Source organism: Harmonia axyridis, chromosome 3 (assembly GCF_914767665.1).
Source record: "Harmonia axyridis chromosome 3, icHarAxyr1.1, whole genome shotgun sequence".
Lineage (NCBI taxonomy): Eukaryota > Metazoa > Arthropoda > Insecta > Coleoptera > Coccinellidae > Harmonia > Harmonia axyridis.
The window spans coordinates 57,155,573-57,175,379 of NC_059503.1; the positions used below are offsets into that span (position 1 = coordinate 57,155,573).

The 19,807-nt window shown below is 31.1% G+C and overlaps 3 protein-coding genes across 6 annotated transcripts in view; 2 read left to right on the forward strand and 1 right to left on the reverse strand.

Annotated features, from left to right (window-relative positions):
* Positions 1-11,393: 11,393 nt before the first annotated feature.
* On the forward strand, positions 11,394-16,097 carry LOC123677018 (hsp70-binding protein 1). The gene is made up of 6 exons (XM_045613417.1): positions 11,394-11,802; positions 12,179-12,359; positions 12,413-12,631; positions 12,688-12,843; positions 14,916-15,124; positions 15,839-16,097. The coding sequence occupies exons 1-6, from the start codon at positions 11,605-11,607 to the stop codon at positions 15,884-15,886; spliced, it is 1,011 nt and encodes a 336-aa protein (XP_045469373.1). The 5' UTR covers positions 11,394-11,604; the 3' UTR covers positions 15,887-16,097.
* A 650-nt stretch (positions 16,098-16,747) lies between these two features.
* Positions 16,748-17,474, forward strand: LOC123677019 (bifunctional transcriptional activator/DNA repair enzyme Ada). 2 transcript variants are annotated; one of them, XM_045613419.1, is made up of 3 exons: positions 16,797-16,876; positions 16,952-17,136; positions 17,191-17,474. In XM_045613419.1, the coding sequence occupies exons 1-3, from the start codon at positions 16,821-16,823 to the stop codon at positions 17,403-17,405; spliced, it is 456 nt and encodes a 151-aa protein (XP_045469375.1). In that variant the 5' UTR covers positions 16,797-16,820; the 3' UTR covers positions 17,406-17,474. The 2 variants fall into 2 exon arrangements, with proteins under 2 accessions (XP_045469374.1, XP_045469375.1); XM_045613418.1 differs by having other exon boundaries at positions 16,748-17,136.
* A 442-nt stretch (positions 17,475-17,916) lies between these two features.
* LOC123674481 (A disintegrin and metalloproteinase with thrombospondin motifs 9) overlaps positions 17,917-19,807 on the reverse strand; it is a 278,970-nt gene continuing 277,079 nt past the window's right edge. For all 3 annotated transcript variants that reach the window (XM_045609366.1, XM_045609364.1, XM_045609365.1), the window contains one exon: positions 17,917-19,394. In XM_045609366.1, the coding sequence (XP_045465322.1) occupies positions 19,308-19,394 (87 nt within the window). In that variant the 3' untranslated portion in view covers positions 17,917-19,307. The remainder of the gene's footprint in view (positions 19,395-19,807) is intronic.

Consider the following 19,807-nt stretch of genomic DNA (forward strand, 5'->3'; position numbering starts at 1 on the left):
CTAAGGGCCTGTCCATTTGATATTAGGTCTATGGAACTACTGAAAGATTTGACAACTTTGACACATTGGGATTGGGATAATTTTGAAGTCAAACAGCATCTAGTCAAAACTACAGTTGAGAAAAATCTTGGGGTATCTTTCCAATGCCTATCAATTTGTAGTTGATATCTATACTAAGGCTGAAAAGACATTTAGGTGGACAGAAAGAGTTTTTAATATATTCGGTAAAAATTATTCGAACTTGTTATTCCGTCTGGTTCTCACTACATTGAACAGTGTAGATCCAAAATTGTTCAATGTTTTCAATCAGCATCTGTTTGATGATGAACCAGAGATAATCCATGGTCCTGCTATAACGAAAATGATTCTGGAAACTTATTTCAATTCGAGGATTCACCACGAATTGAGAAATCGACAGAGTGCAAAATTAGATTTGAATCGGTTGAGAAGTAGATTGACAAAAACTATATTTGAAAATCAATAGAATTTTCTAATAATGTTTGAAACCAATAATTTTATTTATACTGTATTTCTGTGATAAATATATTCTGTTGTTTTTTCTAATGTCTTTTCTCTCTATTGCTACATTCATGACCTGTTTTCATATGATTGAATAATATACAGTAATATTTTCCTTATATCAAATCTAGGAAGTCTTCTGGACGCCTTAGTAATTTTAGTATATATATATATATACAGGGTGAGTCTTTGACTTGTACATATATTTCAACCGAAGATTCCTGAGGTCAATAGAAACCCTTTTTTCATTTACCATTTTTTCCGATTCGGCCCGGTTAAAAAGATACAGGCTGTTGAAAATCGAGAAAAAAATGTCATTTTCCGTTATATCTCGGAAATGGTTGTATAGAAAAAAATGAATTTCGGGATATAGTTTTTCATGTATGTGATGAATCTTCTCCGTACACAAAATTTTATCCACATCTCCCCGTTTCTTCATTATGAACACTTCATCCCATAAAAATACCAGAAATTCAAAGAAACGAACTCTTAAAAGTAACTAGGACGTTCATTGAAGGATATTTAGCTAATTTGAAAAATAAAAGTATTCTTCATATTTTCTCGTATATTGAGCCGTTTTCGAGTAATATGTGTTTAAAAAAAAAAAAAATTTGTGAAATTCAAAAAATTGGGTACTTTGGCTAATTGCAACTCTGATAGAAAAGACTCACAGAAATGAATATTTGCTACGTTGTCAGGTCAAAAATCATGGATTGAAACACTGAATTTGCATTGACAAGTGAGGGAACCAGCCGACTTAGTTTGAAAATAAAGTGATTTGAATAAGCTCACCCATTGAGAAAATTCAATTCTTTTTGGTAAATCCGTCGGCAATAAAGCTTGTACCTTTTGAATATGGTATGGGCAATGCGAGACGTCTCGTACTTGTTTCGGGGTGCTGTTGCACGTCATCTAGAACATCATACATTGCTCTTGTTCGCATTCGGCCATTATTCACCATGTTGATAGCGAGGGTTCCATGATCACGCAATCTTTGAACAATCCTTACGAAAGTTCTCTCATTTGGCTGTCTCCTATTTGGAAACAGCCTTCCATAAGCTTCTTTAGCTCTTCTCGCTATTTTTCCATTTGTGAAATAGCATTCCAACATATCTACCATCTCCTGGTTAGAATACATTCTGCTAATTTCCACTTAACACACTTAAAGAACTTCACAAACACTTTACACTAAACACACTTAACACTTAACAAGTTAAACGCACTTAGGTAACACTTAACAAACTAAATACACTTAATTTAATACTTATCATTTACATTAAACAAAGCAACAGAAATCATGATTATGATACCATAAATTCGAATTTCAATTGTTTTCGGATCATTCTATGCGCATGACCGATCAACATAGAAGAATCTCGAATAATTTTTTAAACAAACCATCAAATTTATGAATTAATAAATTTATTTTATTATGAATTTCATTAAATGTAATAATTAGTATCATCCGAAATGTTAAATCGAATTTTGTATAATAAAATAAGTCATAATATGCTAGATTACCGTATGTTATGAACGATTTGAACTATTGCGCATGGCCTCAGAGTTTATTACTCTATGCGCATGGCCAAACTGAAAATTTGAGAAATATCGAAGAATTGTGGTTATGTTTGGCAAACAAATGGAATAATTCGATATATGATTCGAAAATATTTTATGTTTCAATAAGAAACAACATAGTTCGGCGTAAGTAAGTTACTAAGTTATATCGGGTGTCCCAAGGTGAGTGGCCTATTAGATTATTATGGAAACTATTGATGGTAAAGATTTCAAATTTTGTGGATAGATATTTGGCCATGTAAGGTACATTTTTAAAATAATTTCACATTTCCAGTGTTGCCGGATGTACGACAATTTGGCAACAACTTTGTTATTTTAAATGGGGCATCCGGTATTTCTATTTTTTTTATGATACTCCATAAAGTATTAAATCTATTCACTTTACTTTTCCATACCTATCTTTAACGGTTTTTGAGTTATTAATTATTTTTCGAAATTTTAGATCAAATTGGCGTATTACGAAAATGACTCTAGTTCGCTCAATATTTGAGATTTAAGTCAGAAATTTTGCAAGTCGTTAGATATTGATCTGATCTGTGTCACTGCTTTTGAATTATGGTTGTCAATAATACAGGACGGACCAAAAAAAATCATCATTTGCCAAGTAACAAAATTGTGAAAAAGTCTATTTTTTCAAATTAGACACCTAGTATATTTTTCAATTTTTGGAATCAGTACAACACACTCTACAATTTTTCTATTCACGTCCCTATACCTATCTCAACTGGATTCCGAGTTATATGCGTTATATGTGTATATCTTTCTTGAGCCATTATTTATAGAAAAACCTCGGAACAAAAAACCTGCTAGGCAATAATTGTTTATTTTGACATTTATGGATTGAACTGATTCATTGATATATCGATCTATGAACGACATAGAGAAAATAACAATACAAAAGAAATAAACGCTTATTGAATCAATAAGAAATCTAATAAACGCATATAACTCGGAATCCAGTTGAGATAGGTATAGGACCGTGAATAGAAAAATTGTAGAGTGTGTTGTACTGATTCCAAAAATTGAAAAATATACTAGGTGTCTAATTTGAAAAAATAGACTTTTTCACAATTTTGTTACTTGGCAAATGATGATTTTTTTTGGTCCGTCCTGTATTATTGACAACCATAATTCAAAAGCAGTGACACAGATCAGATCAATATCTAACGACTTGCAAAATTTCTGACTTAAATCTCAAATATTGAGCGAACTAGAGTCATTTTCGTAATACGCCAATTTGATCTAAAATTTCGAAAAATAATTAATAACTCAAAAACCGTTAAAGATAGGTATGGAAAAGTAAAGTGAATAGATTTAATACTTTATGGAGTATCATAAAAAAAATAGAAATACCGGATGTCCCATTTAAAATAACAAAGTTGTTGCCAAATTGTCGTACATCCGGCAACACTGGAAATGTGAAATTATTTTAAAAATGTACCTTACATGGCCAAATATCTATCCACAAAATTCGAAATCTTTACCATCAATAGTTTCCATAATAATCTAATAGGCCACTCACCTTGGGACACCCGATATAATATAAATAATATATTGAATAATTATTGTATTTTTTAGATCTCCTAATAATTCATCGAATCATTCAGAAAAACACCATAATGAATTTAATTGGACGACGATTTTCCTTCGTGAAGATGTTTGCCCACTAGATAAAGAGAAGTTTCAGATGACCTGTATTCAAAGAGAATCTTGAACCCCTTCAAATTAAATCCAACCAACAACAGTTTGCTGTGAGGTGTTCATGATTTCATAAGGATCATTTTTCCATATAATGAATGGAAAAGTAAATTGGTTAATTGAAATAACCAAAAATCTACAATACAATGATTCTGTTGATGAATTCATCTACTTGAATAAGTGAAGCACTAGTTCTGTAATGAATATTTATTCAAACTTCATACTCATCGATGTACTGAAAAATAATTTCAGTCACTGATTTCACCATTAACGCAGATCCTATCCTATTATCTAGTACATGTACTGATCCAATCCATATGTTTCAGAATCAATAGCTATTGATATTTTAAGGCATATACATAGTTTGTAGTTACTGTCCGTGGTTTATAGATATTATAATAATATAATGAATACATCTGAGATCAGGAATCATTGAGAATTAATTGGAATAATGGCAGGCCTAATTTAATAATTATTGAATGTTTTTTATTTCGCACAATCCATCTGAGGCTAAATGAATCTACGTAAGAAGTATGAGAGTAAAAAATGTTAAACCTGGTTATTTATAAATTAAATTAAAATAAAGACAATTTATTATTATGGTAGTTTCTACTTCAATTCCTGTTTTTTGATATGCATTTTTTTGTTTCAGTAATGAAAAATCTTTATTTCAAATTGCTTTGAATGTTGTATACCTACTGTAGGGCACACTATTTTGATTTGAATACTGGATTTATAGTAAAAGAGTAGATTTGGCAATAATACATGATTTCAAGTCACTGTTAATCTTTCGATAAGTTTATCAAAAGCTTCAGTTTATTGAGTACTTTTGAAAAAAAGGTATACCTTACAAGAATTCAAAATTTATTTTACATGTAGTTGATATGTGAAAAAAAAAAAAAAGATTACATAATTGTTGGGAAGTTTCATAATATTTTCAGTTTATCTGTTCGATAACAAACAAGTAAATTTACTTGTACGTTATACTTCCTTTTTTCTAGCCGAATACCATTTTACCATCTTCAGGAAAATAAAATTTTCGAAGATGTTGATTATAACATTGATAATATTAAGGAAAGACTAATTGCTTCTTTATTATCAAAAGTACTCGAGAGCATTTTTTGGAGTTACCTATTGGGTATCAAATTTTCAGACAGAATATTGGCATTAGTGAACACTAAGAAGAAAAGGATTTCAAATATTTTCATGATAACAAATTACTGAGCTTTGGCACAGCCCTATAATATGAAGATATTTCATTAAAGTTAATATTCTATTTTGAATAATTCTGATCGAAACTCATTTTCAAGTGAATTTTCATAAACTAGGCTCCTTATAAAATAACACCAATCAAGATCTGAAATCCCATTAAAAACTGCTGCTACCAAACATTACTATAATCTTCTTCCAGTCTTCTGAGCTTTCATCGATACATAACAATACATCCTAAAATTTCACTTAAAAGAATGGGACCATACCTTCAATAATAACTTTAAAATTCTTCATTTAGAAAACAAGAGCTTAAGACTAACACTCTTAGAATCCCTAGAAATAAACAGGTATAATACCCAAAATATTCTGTTGAACGAACAAACGGATGTAAACTCATCCCCTTTATTGAATTTCTTCCGATAGTTTGGAAATCCCAGGCGGTAAATGGTCCAATATAACTTTGTAATTTATACCCTTTCGAATATTTTAGTGTCAATTTTGTTCCTATATAAGATTCCGAAAACCTTTGTACTCTTATCAATTCAGAAATGTAGCCTGATGAAGCCACAGTGTGGCGAAACAATTGTTGCTAACAATTAAATAACATAGTGGAAATTACTTCGTTTTATTTTATTTAAATCAAAATATGTTACGCCACTGCCATAGACGCCGGTCAGACAAGGAGCTACGATTGTTGGCATCAAAACAAATGCTTCAGTTACAAGGCGATTTCCATTCCTCTTATTAATGTTCTATGGTTAGCACTTCTTATATATTTAGTAATCTGTGGTTGAAACTGTATATTACCTTTTTACTCTGCGAAAACAGACAAGCTTCATGCCATTGTACACAGTAGAGATTATACAAAACAAACAGTTCTCGATTTGTAATTGTACATATTTATTTTCACAATTGAGAATTTACGAGGTGTTGAAGTCAGAAATGGAAACATACTCAAAAATTTTCCTAGATGAAAATAATCATCACAGAGTAAAGATGGAAATGGGAGAAGCTGATGATAGCTATGAAAAAGGAAGCACATTTGACTTGGAGTAAGCATTCATTCTTTTTTCTTTATACTGTAGGCCAAATTTTAACTTTATTTTATTTCTAGAAAGAACATGGCTTATTGTCTCTTCAGTTAAGTAGATGTGTTTTTGCGATTTTGAAAGTTTAATTATTTGATTATATTGTAGTTCTTAGTGAAGGAAAACGCATGTCCTCGAACTACTTTCGAGGACTTTTTCAGATACACCGAATACTTTTCATCGATAAACACGAACAACGGAACATAAAACGAAAAAAATGGTTCTCGTTACTATGGATTACTATGAGCTTTTTTCTTTGTATCTATGGCGTTCTTGGTTGACTTTTTCTTTCGTCTTTTACGCTTTGAATCTTCCTGGTTTTTAGGTACTTCTCCTCCTGAAGAGGTATAAGTAGAAGTTCCGCTGGCCTGGGACATTTCTGATCTGTAGAGAAGTTCGAAGACTGCGGCGCCAGCAGTAATCCGCTTAGAAATTTTATTTAATCGAATTTGTTTACTCATAATAATCACTTTTTTGCTCACCATGAAGGTTCAACACGAACTCTTCAATATTATTTTCTCTATTTCGCAATAAATCAAATACACTAGAATACACAGACACAAGATACTAATTTTCAAAATATATTTATTTTGAAATTGTGTAGATTAGATCTTGAAGATTTCAATAGTTCCTATGAAATAAAGTCTAATCGATTATATTATGTGATATTGAAATTTCTATTTCAAATCCTCTAACTAGGAAAATCAATGTAGTCAAGCAACAATACTTTTTACAAAGATGTCACACTTTGTGAAATATTCCATTGAAATATCATTATGAAAATTGGATTTTTTAGAAGAACACTTTTGAATGTAAATTTCCAGTGTTTGTTGAAATTGTTTTATCTTCAAATCTCTTATAATTGGAAATGTTACGATTATTTTTTTGGTTCTAGTTTTCAGTACACGATTGAGGATAAAAAGAATGAAATCATAGATATTGTTCAGGATTACACTGATGAGAATGGAATAAGATTGTCTCTTGAATATGAAAGAGGACAGTTTGCTTTCATAAAGAAGAGCTATGTCGATGGGCATATAGATACTGTCTATTTGAATAAAAGTGAACATAAATGTCACTTATGTGAGTTTGCAGCCGATCTGAAAAATAACCTCAAAATGCATATAGATTCTGTCCATATGAACATAAAAGAATTTAATTGTCACTTATGTGAGTATGCTGCAAGCAAGAAACGAACCCTTCAAAATCATATAGATGCAGTCCATTTAAATAAAAGAGAACATAAATGTCACTTATGTGAGTTTGCAGCCAATCAGAAACATGACCTCAAAATGCATATAGATTCTGCCCATTTGAATAAAAAAGAACATAAATGTCACTTATGTGATTATGCAGCCAAGCAGAAGTTTCACCTCAAAATGCATATAGATTCTGTCCATTTTAATAAAAAAGAACATAAATGTCACTTATGTGATTATGCAGCCAATCAGAAAAATCACCTCAAAATGCATATAGATTCTGTCCATTTTAATAAAAAAGAACATAAATGTCACTTATGTGATTATGCATCCAATCAGAAAAATAACCTCAAAATGCATATAGATTCTGTCCATTTGAATAAAAAAGAACATAAATGTCACTTATGTGATTATGCAGCCAAGCAAAAGTTTCATCTCAAAAGCCATATATATTCTGTCCATTTGAATGAGAAAGAATATAAATGTCACTTATGTGAGTTTGCAGCCAATCAGAAACATTACCTCAAAATGCATATAGATTCTGTCCATTTGAATAAAAAAGAACATAAATGTCACTTATGTGAGTTTGCAGCAGATCTGAAAAAAAACCTCAAAATGCATATAGATTCTGTCCATTTGAACATAAAAGAATTTAAATGTCACTTATGTGAGTATGCTGCAAGCAAGAAACGAACCCTTCAATACCATATAGATGCAGTCCATTTAAATAAAAGAGAACATAAATGTCACTTATGTGATTATGAAGCCAATCAGAAATATGACATCAAAAGGCATATAGTTTCTGTCCATTTGAATAAAAAAGAACATACATGTCACTTATGTGAGTTTGCAGCCAATCGGAAACATGACCTCAAAAGGCATATAGAAACTGTCCATTTGAATAAAAAAGAACATAAATGTCACTTATGTGAGTTTGCAGCCAATCAGAAATATAACCTCAAAATGCATATAGATGCAGTCCATTTAAATAAAAAAGAACATAAATGTCACTTATGTGATTATGCAGCCAACCAGAAGATTCACCTCGAAAAGCATATGGATTCTGTCCATTTGAATAAAAAAAAAAAAAAATAACACCTATGTGGTTAATTGTTTCTTAGTAAGGATTAATATTACAAAATCGATATTTAACTTGAATATAGAATAGAGGTGAATTATTATATTTCAAAATGCAATCTATCAATGGAGCGGAGACCATAGCTGAAATGTCTACAACAAAGAGGGTATTGCGAACAACTGAAATGAAGATCCTAAGAACAATAACGGGATACAAACTGGCGGACAGACAGAAAAATTATATTATAAGAGAGAAGTGCCAAGTGGACGATGTGGTCAGATGGAACCAGTATGTGGATAGAATGAGCCTAGACAGAATGGCAAAGTTCACCAGGGACAACAAACCCCTCGGAAGAAGACCCATTAGATGACCACCAAAGCAATGCTGAGATAGCTGGCAATCCACGTCACAGGAAACATAGACCCGAAGAAGCAGGCGGTATGTCTTCTCAAGAAGAAAATGAAAACAAGCTAGTTTCATAATTTTTTTAAGAAATAATTTCCATTTTATGAGTTATTTTAGTAGATTTCTTATGTAAACAATATACAGTAAATAAACTCTCGTAAAATACAATGTTTTTAATTAATTAGTAATAAATAAATATGGCGTTGCATACCCTTACCTCATTTCTTACATAGTTTCAATAGAATGAAGAATTTCCCAAGATGAATATTAACCTGCGATCAGATTCTTCCATAGACCTATAACAACATGGACTGGCCCTCACGTGGCTTCTACTTGCATTGCTTTGCAGACTATCAAAGAAAGAGAGGTGTTGGGAAGAATGGAGTCATTGAATTAATGGCAACACATGCGAATATACTATGAGAAAAATGCGCTTTTAATTTTTTTTGGAGAAATATTGAGTTTTTTGCATTACTTGATTGTTGAAATGGCTATGGGAATAAGGCGTTTTTAATGAGAAATATTGAGTTATTCAGATGAAAATAGTATTGAATAGCTTAATATGGCTATGGGAATAACGCACTTTTAATTTTTTTAAAGAAAAATATTGAGATATTCGGATCAGAATTGTATTGAAATAGCTGAACGATTCAAATTTAGGAACTGTATGGTACAGATTTTCATGATATCTAAAATTTCTTTCAGAAAAAGGTGAATTTCATTGAGATTTGAGTGTTATCTAAAAGAAAATATTTTTTAATTTCTATTCCTGAGTTTTTATGATTGATATTATATCAATAATAGCTGCAAGTTTAATTTCAGGGAATTCAAAATTTGTGATAAATAAAAACACAAAAGAAAATTTATGATATTTTTAAAATTATATATATGTTGTCTTCAGAAAAAGTAGGCCAAATATTTTGAGAAATAGACTGAGGAAATAGTAAGTGCTATTAGGATACCAGTGTTGCTAATCGGTGGATTTTAATCCGACTTGCGGGTTTTTTTGAGCCTAGCGGATTTTTTTCGATTTACTGATTGAGGCAATAGCATAGACCTATAATAACATGGACTAACCCTCACGTGGCTTCTACTCACTGCGCTCTGCAGACTATCGAAGAGAGAGAGGTGTTGTGAAGGAAGTAGAAAGGCAGAAAACGCGAATTTACTGAGGGAATAGCGCGTTTTTAAATTTTTTTTTGGAGAAATATTGAGTTTTTCGCATTAGTTGATTATTGAAATAGCTAAATGGCTATGGGAATAAAGCGTTTTTAATTTTTTCAATGAGAAATATTGAGTTATTCGGATGGAATTAGAATTGAAAGAGCTTGATATATGGCTGTTGGAATAGCGCGTTTTTAATTTTTTTTTGGAGAAATATTGAGTTTTTCGTATGAGTTGATTATTGAAATAGCTAAATGAATCACATTTAAGAATTGTATGGTACAGATTTTCATGTTATCTAAAATTTCTTTCAGAAAAAGGTGAATTTTATTAAGTGCTACCTGAAAGAAAATATTTTTTAATTTCTATTCCAGAGTTTTTAGATAGTTCAGTATATCAATAATATTATAGATAATTAAATTTATATTCGATATAATGTAGCTACAAGTGTAACTGAGCTTTAGGAAATTCTAAATTTGTGATAAGTAAAAACACAAGAGAAAATTTATGAAATTTTTAAAATTTTATCTTCTGAAAAAATAGCCCAAATATTTTTAGAAATAGACTGAGGAAATAAAATAGTGAGTGTTATTGGGAATGAAAGTGCCATATTTTTCCTATCAAAGGACAAATTCATCCTTACGTTCCAAAAGTATACATCTTCCTCTATACTCTAACGGTTTAAAAAAGTACTGCAAATTTTATACATGGGTTTATTATATTACCTTTTATCATCAAATATGCAAGCACATATGGCAAAAAAAAAAATGATAAATATCAATATAAAAAAATTATGATTAACATCCCACGAAGAGATTCGAATTAAGGCTTCGAAACTGGAAATACATGGTCAAAAATTCATAACTCCGTATTTATGAATGGCAGGAATTTGCTGTATAGTAGACATCTGATTGCTCAGATATCTTTGCCGAACGCTCCAGATGTGTATTCCCCTCAATCTGGATGTAATAAACGAACGGTTCAGACAAGTCCGAGCGGTCCGAGGTAATAACCGAACGCGCTCAGTATTCATTATTATTTAAGTAACACATGTTCCCAATATCATAATTGTATGGCTCCTTCCTTCAAAACTTAGGTTCCATATGGGGATTGACATAATAGTCCTCTGTTTTGAAGTGATTACTGATTACTACATATTACGGTGGTGACAGAAGGTTTTTTTGTCTTTACTAGTTTATCTATGGGTATATGCTATGATCTATTCAGCATGAGCTATTCGGACTTTCGGAGAAGCACTGGGTCACTTTGACTGATATGAGTGCCATCTATCAGATAAATACCACAACTTTCGATCGGTTTCTGAAACTATAGAAATCTACCATAAATTTCGAAGAATATTCGAATATGATCGAGTCGGTCGGATGATTGAATCATTTTGAGATCCGTGACCCGATCATAGACCTAATATCCATGGATATTAGGTCTATGGACCCGATCGTTCTTGTATAGGTTATAATCGAATCAAAGTGATTCGATCGAGCGTGATCGACACTTCAAACAGTCATAACATAATAATCATAATAAAAGTTTTGGTATTACAAATACGAAAATCGTTATTCAATTGAGAAAAAAATTATTTTAACATCTTACAGTCGTGGTTCTATAAAACTCGAAATAAATAGATTGTTTGCAAATCATCAATATGCCTGGAGTGGATAAATCAGCTGAGGAAAGTGGAAAGGCTCCTATTGCAGCTATCTGTGCACCTCCGAATAATTCTAATAATGGATCTATACCTCAACCAAGACAACCGAATAGCTTGCAAGGACTTTTGCGTTTCGCAATGTCAGCAACTGAAAACGGATCCTTGGAAAGTAAATTTCAACCGATGGATGAAGAGGTAGGCTCCCAAATATTTATTTTTTATTTATTTATTAAACGGCAAGCCAATTTACAATTAAACAGAAAGATACAAAGTAAAATACACGTGCACACATTAATGTAATCATAGGATGAAAAAAAAAAACCAAAAACAACAATTATAGCCTTCCAACAGCTCTTCTAAAGGAAGCCAAGGGTGAATCAAACAGCTCAAGTTTGTTGCTGTGAGCGTTTGCTGATCTCATTGCCTTATTGAGAGACTCATTTTGTCCATAGTTTGTTCTGCAGAAAGGAATCTTGAAAATTTCACTATTTCTATTTCTTCTAACATTTACTGATAGCGGGACAAGTTCAACAATTTGATTAATGACAATGATTCATGAAAAACATTTTAGAGGAAGAGATTTCTTGAAACAGCTTTGAGAACAATGACTATAAATGTAGTGGAAGTTTTACATAGACAGATAGAAATTTTGATGAAAGTTGAAACTCTTAAGGACGGAGATGATGTTTCAAATTATTTGGATGCCTTCGAGACTATCATGGAGTATATTGATAATATTGATATAGCTAATGGTATTGAAATTGACATCTAACTATTACTTGCGAATAATCATTTCGACTTCTAGATTTTCATAAAATTGGGGGATTTGTGATACTCAAGCCTTGTTTGAACTGTAAAAACGATAAAATAAGGTCTGCCGTATGTGGACTGATTGCTGAGCTCTGCCAAAACAATCCATACTGTCAGAAAATTATAATTGATCATGAATTTGTCCCAATACTTGTGAATATATTGAACAAGGATGAAGATCAAGTTGGTGTCAAATGTATTTATGCATTGAGTGGTATGTTTCCTAACATTTATTGCTATAAATTGTACATGATATGTCCTTTTTTCCAGCTATTGTGAGAAATAATGAAGAAGGATTATCCCAACTCATCAGATATGGTGGTCTCAATGTACTTTTAAAAACTCTAAAGAAAGAAGATGATAAATTCCGTACTAAGACAGCATTTTTATTGAACTCACTCTGTAGATCAGAGCCTGATTTCAAAAGTAGGTATCAAGTTCAAAATGTTATTGTTTTTAACAATTAGAACTGTGATTGATTTCATGGATGCTAATAGTAACAGTTATTGTTTTCTTGTTTTTAGTGATGAATATTTTAACCTACCCTTGAAAGTCCAAATTTACAAAAATGAAAAAATTTTTTTTCTCTATTTCAGTATCGTAATGAGTTCATTACAGTTCTAAAAACAGTGCTGTAATGAACTCATTACAGCATCGTTTTCAGTTATATTTTTCGTTTTGTGGTTGTCCCTACTGACTTCCAATCCTATCAAATTTCAACAAACGTCAATAATTGTCAATATAATATAATTTGGATACCTATAATGAAATGATTTGCAACATTATTTGCACTTTCTCTCAATTCTGGTGGTGTTAAATCGATTTCGTCAGACATAATTCACGAATTTAATGCGAAATTGTAAATTATTTCAAAATTCTAAACGTACAATTCATATTCAAATTCCGTAATCTGTCAATTTTTGTAAGTCTCACCAACTGCCAAGATACAATACAAAAGTTACTAGGAGATATTATCTGCATTTTTCATTGAATTTCGACAGTATTTCACAAAACTTGACTGAAATAGAGAAAATATCGTCTAATACTCGTTGCAGAAGGCAATTCCAATACTCTTGCGTTCGAAAACTCGCTCCTTCGTCGCTCGTTTTCGAATTTCGCATTCCTGTTGGAATATGAGCCCATTCTGCAACTTGTTTTAGAATATACTATTGTGCTGTTTTCTTCTAAATATGGTTTCATTGATCCTATGCTTTTGTTTCGAGATCTGATTTCCATTTTGTCATGAAAAATTTTAATGATGCCATATGGGAGTTTGTGAAGTTATCAGGTTTATTGGACAAAATTGCAGTCGTATCCGCTTGACACCACTGCCAACAGTGGATTTAATATGTTTGGCTTCTCAGACACACTTCATCATAGTTGCTAAGCTCGACTGTACCTTTTATTTGCACCATTTTATGTCGAACCTGGCGCTTAAATCCGTTCTCTTTACTACAAATGGCTCTGCTGGCCTACTTTATCAAGTGGGTGACCTACTTAGCGAGTTCGCAGGAATCGAGAGGTAAGATGTTATATTGGAAAGGCTAAAGTTTCCGGTGTAGGAACAATTACAGGAAGGATGGACTAAATGGAAGGTACTTCTATGAAAAAACAACTCTTGGGTCATCCAATAGACGTTTTGGTCCTCCACAATATCAGATTCGGCCTTCTCACCTCGGAAATTGTGAAAGCTTTTCTACCAGATGCAAATCCCCTATCTGGAAGATTCGAGAATTGAATTCATGTAGAACTAAATTTATCAGTACCTAATAAAAAATTGGAATTAGTATAATTCAGAATTCAAGTGAAATCTCATTGTCTCTGTGTGAAAATTTTCCCATTGACTTTGATTTTGAACTATTTGAATATCCATCAAGGTTTGTTTGGGGATTGAAAAAAATCTTTACCATTTCTTGGATTATTATTTAATATCCTTTTATTACTTCAGATCTAATATTTTCAAAACTAATACATTCAGTGAGAAGTTTGGTAATTTGTGAAATTAATTTAAGATACATGAAAAAAATGTGAGCTCTTCGAAAGAAAAATCACATATCTAATCTGAAATTTTTGAATTATGATGAGTAGATACTAGTACTCAATTACCACTAAATTGATTGCATTATCATCTACAATTCCAAACATATCGAAAATAGTGGGTTATTTTTACCTAAATTATGAAAGGAAAAAGATTTAGTATTCCAACTTCTTGTCTGCAAGCTTCAACGATTAGTTAGATTATCTGCTGTTGAATTCCAAAACAAAATTCCTGAGAGGAATTATTCGATTTTGATCCAATTTTGCGTGAATCATTCAACGGTAGAGTCATTTTGTTCAAGAACCATTTTTGTAAAACAATACATGTTGCTTTAGATGTATTTCTGAATCTGAATGTTTCAGAGTAAGATTTTGAATGTTGGTTCCATTGATCTGGAAATCATCTTCTCAACCTTCTTTTTCATAGATCATTTGACTGATCATATTTTTTTGTATTTCAGGTAGGTTGATATTTTTGGAAATAATCCCAATTCTTATAAATTTGATATCTCAAGAAAGGAAACCTAGTTCGGAACATATTTTATCATTGCTTTTGTCTTTAGTAGAGGATAATGCTACAGCTCTGAATGATTGTAGAAATCCTGAATATAATTTTAAGGAAATTTTGCAAAATTACATTTCAAACATTGACAACAAAGAAGAATTCCAGGTGAGAAATTACAAGTTATATTGAAATTTATGTATTTTTATTATTTTTTGGAAAAACTATCAGTGTTACTTTTTGGTTCGTTATTTGTAATAATTCAGCTTTTCTGAAACTCACAAGGGGGCTTTCATTACAAGATATAAATTATATCCTAACATGAATTTATATTTCTCACCGAGCTTTTCGAGAACACCCTTCACACAACAGATATAATTTATAGTATAAATTCTTTCACTTCACTGTATATCATGTAATGCCACCTTAAGTGTTATGCATTGAAATTTTAAACAAAAATTGGACGCTATATCGAATTGATCCTCCTAGCTCGAGATCCAAATTATTGATTTTAAAGGTTGAACACTTTTCAATGAAAGTTTTTGAAAAGTACAGAGTGTTTTAGAATTACGGCTATTTGAGTTGAAAGTGTAATATTTAGGAACATAGTAGTTTCTTTTTGCAAATCGAAAACCCCCATACTTCCTCACAGAATTTTTTTCTAGTTTTCATTCTAAATCTGGAACCATTTTCAACAAAAATACATCGCAAAATTTTGAAACACCCTGTGTAAGATATTCAATCATCTTATGAAAACAAAAACATGTAATGATATGATGATACACAATCCACAAAAATTATAACTGCATTCGCTATTATTTAATTCAAATTAGGTTTACAATGATGTGATATTGGCAAGAGACTCATAAAAAAAATTTTCAGGAAGAAAAAGAGTATTGTAAGAGGTTGATGCATTTGATCTTCATATGATACAGAATTTTCTGAAAGTTTTGTTCCATGGTTGTTACAAATCTTTCAGCTGGGGAGTATACCAAATCTTCCTTTTTTTCTTGAAATTTTCTTTATTATATTAATTTCTCAATATTTGTATATGATAATATATGTGTCAAAACGCATTTAGATTCAATTGTTCTTCTTATAAAACTAACTGTTGTAAGTAATTAAAAGGTATTTCAAGTTATGTGCATTTTTTCATTCTGATTCTTCTAGATCTTTGTTAGAGGTTTCAGAAGTTAGAGGTTGTGCGGCTAAGGAAAATAGGATGTACTACCATCTATATTCATAGGCATCAATAGAGTTCACTTTCAAACATCAATTTAAGATATAGCAAAGGTTGCAAGTGAATCTGTCACTAATACATATGATGTTCAGCCGCATGTGTTGTAAAATTTTGGTGACAATTGTAAATTACTGAAATGGCCGAAGCCGGACTTGACAGATTTACGCCGTTGGTTTAGAGGTGCACGGATGTAGCAGAATTTCTTGCATGAATATACTGCCTTATTCACGAGAAATAGGAGTTAGTCGACCGGACTAGATAATAAAACGTTTTTTTCTTGGTGCAATGGTGTAATAATCAGAATACCCCCTAACAGTGGACTTAGCAGATTTACACTCTTAGCCGACGATATGTGATTGGAGATTACCGCAATGAGGCAATAATTATTGAAAAAAATCATGACACCCGTTGCTTTCTATTTTTAAAATTAAGTATAAATAAATCCATGAATTTTTAAAGTTCGAGGTTTATACCCCTAACCTAACCCTATCAAGTATTTGGACAAATATCGATTGATTCTATGTTTTAAGGTTGAAACCTAACCTAACATCAAAAATAGGAAAATTCAAGTTTAAGCTAAAGCAGAACTAATATGATCAAACTAATGAAATTATTACAAATATAATGGTTAGAATAAACATAGTTGAAGATTGCAGGGACAGCAGAAATTTAATCTACGGGTTAGGAGAAAGCGATTTCGGTTTTTTATTTGTTGTGGCAGATTATTGTGAAAACATTTACTATGCATCTTTCAGTTCTGATGGAAACATAAAATCAGAAATTTTGAACATAAAAACCTATTGGCCAGCAGCAAATTTTTCTGAGGATAATGTTAAAATTGATAGAATGATAAAGAATATTTTTGACAAACACAATTCCCATGAGTTAAATTTGAAGCTCACTGGAACTGAATTTCAAGTATCCGTTTGGAAGGCTTTAAGTATATCTAATCTACATATCTTCAGTAAAGTTGATCTGATTGTTTGAATTTCAGTCAATATTGGGGAAGGTTCTACAGTATGTTATGAAGATGTTGCTAAGGCTATAGGCAAACCAAAAGCTGTTAGAGCCGTGGCATCAGCCGTGAAAAACAATAAGCTTGCTTATCTTATTCCTTGTCATAGGGTTCTCAGTAAAAATGGTGGGCTCAATGAGTATAAGTGGGGAGTTCATAGAAAGTTAAAGTTGTTAACGTATGAGAAAAAATAACCTTTTGTATCTACATATTTGTATATTATATATATTACGATATTGAAAACACATGTTTTTTGAAGAAGATATTGATATATATTGATATAAATATGCAGGTCCGTAATGAAAAAAATGAGGTTGAGGGTGGCCCAAAGAGTACGAAACGTTGGATACGAAATCTGATGACGTCAAATTGAAGATAATTTACTGTCGAATAAAAAATTCCTGTAACATTTTTTGATGATATTTGAAATGAAGTGGGAAAAAAAGAAAAATCGAAATGACATAATTTACTTTTCTTATGATATCTCAATAACCGGCCCTGATAATCTCGATTTGTTTGAACTGCTTGATAATGCTTCTATGCATGCAACTTTTTCTCCATTTGACCGACCTTCTAACTCTTATGGTTTAAAAGTTACCAATACAATCCCATTAAAAAAGTAGCCACCCTGTATATGAGGAATTTTTTATTATATATGATTGAACAGTAATTTTTTGAAGGATTAATTATGAATAGAGATCTATCCACTTTTTATGTATATTTATTTCTATAACATTTATAAAAGATACATATATACAATACCTACATACTCCACATTTTCAATTTCAATTAAAAAACTATAAATGAAATAAATAATTAATGAATTTGGAAACTCATTGTATGTCTAAAATCTATTGGGTAATGAGTATTGATGTTAATTAAAAGACAGTCTTATTCAAATTTAAGAATAACTCATAAATAGAACAAATCAATTATTGTTACTGTATTCCACAACAGATAATAATTATTTTTATGACTTAGAAGGCAGTGATTCCATAAACTTGTTCTGTTAAAATACATTAATATTTTAAGTTCTTGTGGTCTTTTGTTCGTTACATTGTGATAAAACATTTTCGACGATAGTACTCAACAAATAATTTTAGAATAGTCGTACTTCTTTCATTTATATGAGACTTGTGAAGACTGTAGACTAAAATATTTAATGATGATAATATAAAAAAATAATTTAGAAACTCAAAGAATAGAGGTGTAGATAGATGGAACAAGTTTACTCAACATTCTAAAGACATTTCCAAATTATTAAATACCGCTACATATAAATAAAATCTAATGGTACATTCAAAGCAAATTATAATAAATTGTCACAATGAAAACCTCAATATGAGGTAAAGATCTATTCAGTTTTCAACAAAAAAAAACTTATTAGTAACCTGGTTTAAACTGAATGTCACATGAAAAATAAAATGTACATTTGTTTTCGGTCAGGCATTTTGTAAAAGGCACATAATTGGATTATTTATAATTTTTTCAACACATTATATTGGCAGAGATCGTTGTCGAATGTATTTTCAATAATAAGGCAGCATGTCTAGAATATTATATTAGTGAACAGCTATAAAAATACTTTACCAGAATACATCTGGGAGATTTATACCAAAGAATGATGTATAATTATGCAGAGATGAGTACAATATGCTTTATTCATCGGAAGGTTGTTACAATATAATAATTTGATCCTTTATTCCCGAATAGTTTTGAAAAATGTATCAGAAAAAAAAGGGTTTTTTATACCTGTTCAATATAGCACTGAAAAAGAAATTCACAATATTCAAGCGAGAACTTTGTTTAAACATTGCTTGGTTGAAAATATAAATACATTTATTTCTCTATAACTAAAAATACTGGGCAGTTGTATAATACAAAGATATTCGAGTCTTGTGCTTGACTATTCATACATGTTTATCGAATTTCTCTAACATACATCTATCAAGTCGAGATTTATCAAGGAAAATTAATTTATGTTTACCATTTTAATTTTTATGGGTACACTGATGTGCTGTAATATCTGATGGTATTTCGTGAAAACTCAATAGGTATATTAGATCATCAACCTAAACACTCCATTTTTGCAATTGCTACGTTACTTCAACATGTAGACCTATTGCAGGATCAGGTGTGCATTCTCCACAAAAACCTCCACACTTACCATTGGCAGTTTTATCCTGAAATTATTATGATGTTAATAAATAAACTGCCGTCATCATCAATTATTATTGTTTGAAAAAGCTCATGTTATGCAGTGTTTTCATATTATCGATATTTGGGGCGGACATTTTTTGCGCTTCAAGCAAACAATATTTGACTTTTCCATCATCCAAAAATAATATAGGAGCATAGTATAAGCATAGTATAAGGAAAGGATAGTAAGCCAGTGTAGTGCTTTTTTCGATTTTGTTGATGTTGAGCGCCATCTAGTTGCACTCACGTTAAGCCTCGAATTTTACTGTCAAAAAATTGGTCCGTAAAGTGGAGCCCTCTGAAAGAATTGGTGTTATTTTGAAGAACTAAAACATTTGAAATAGAGTGGTCAGAAGATTTCTATATTTTGATATTTTTTCTGCTCTACAATAAGAAG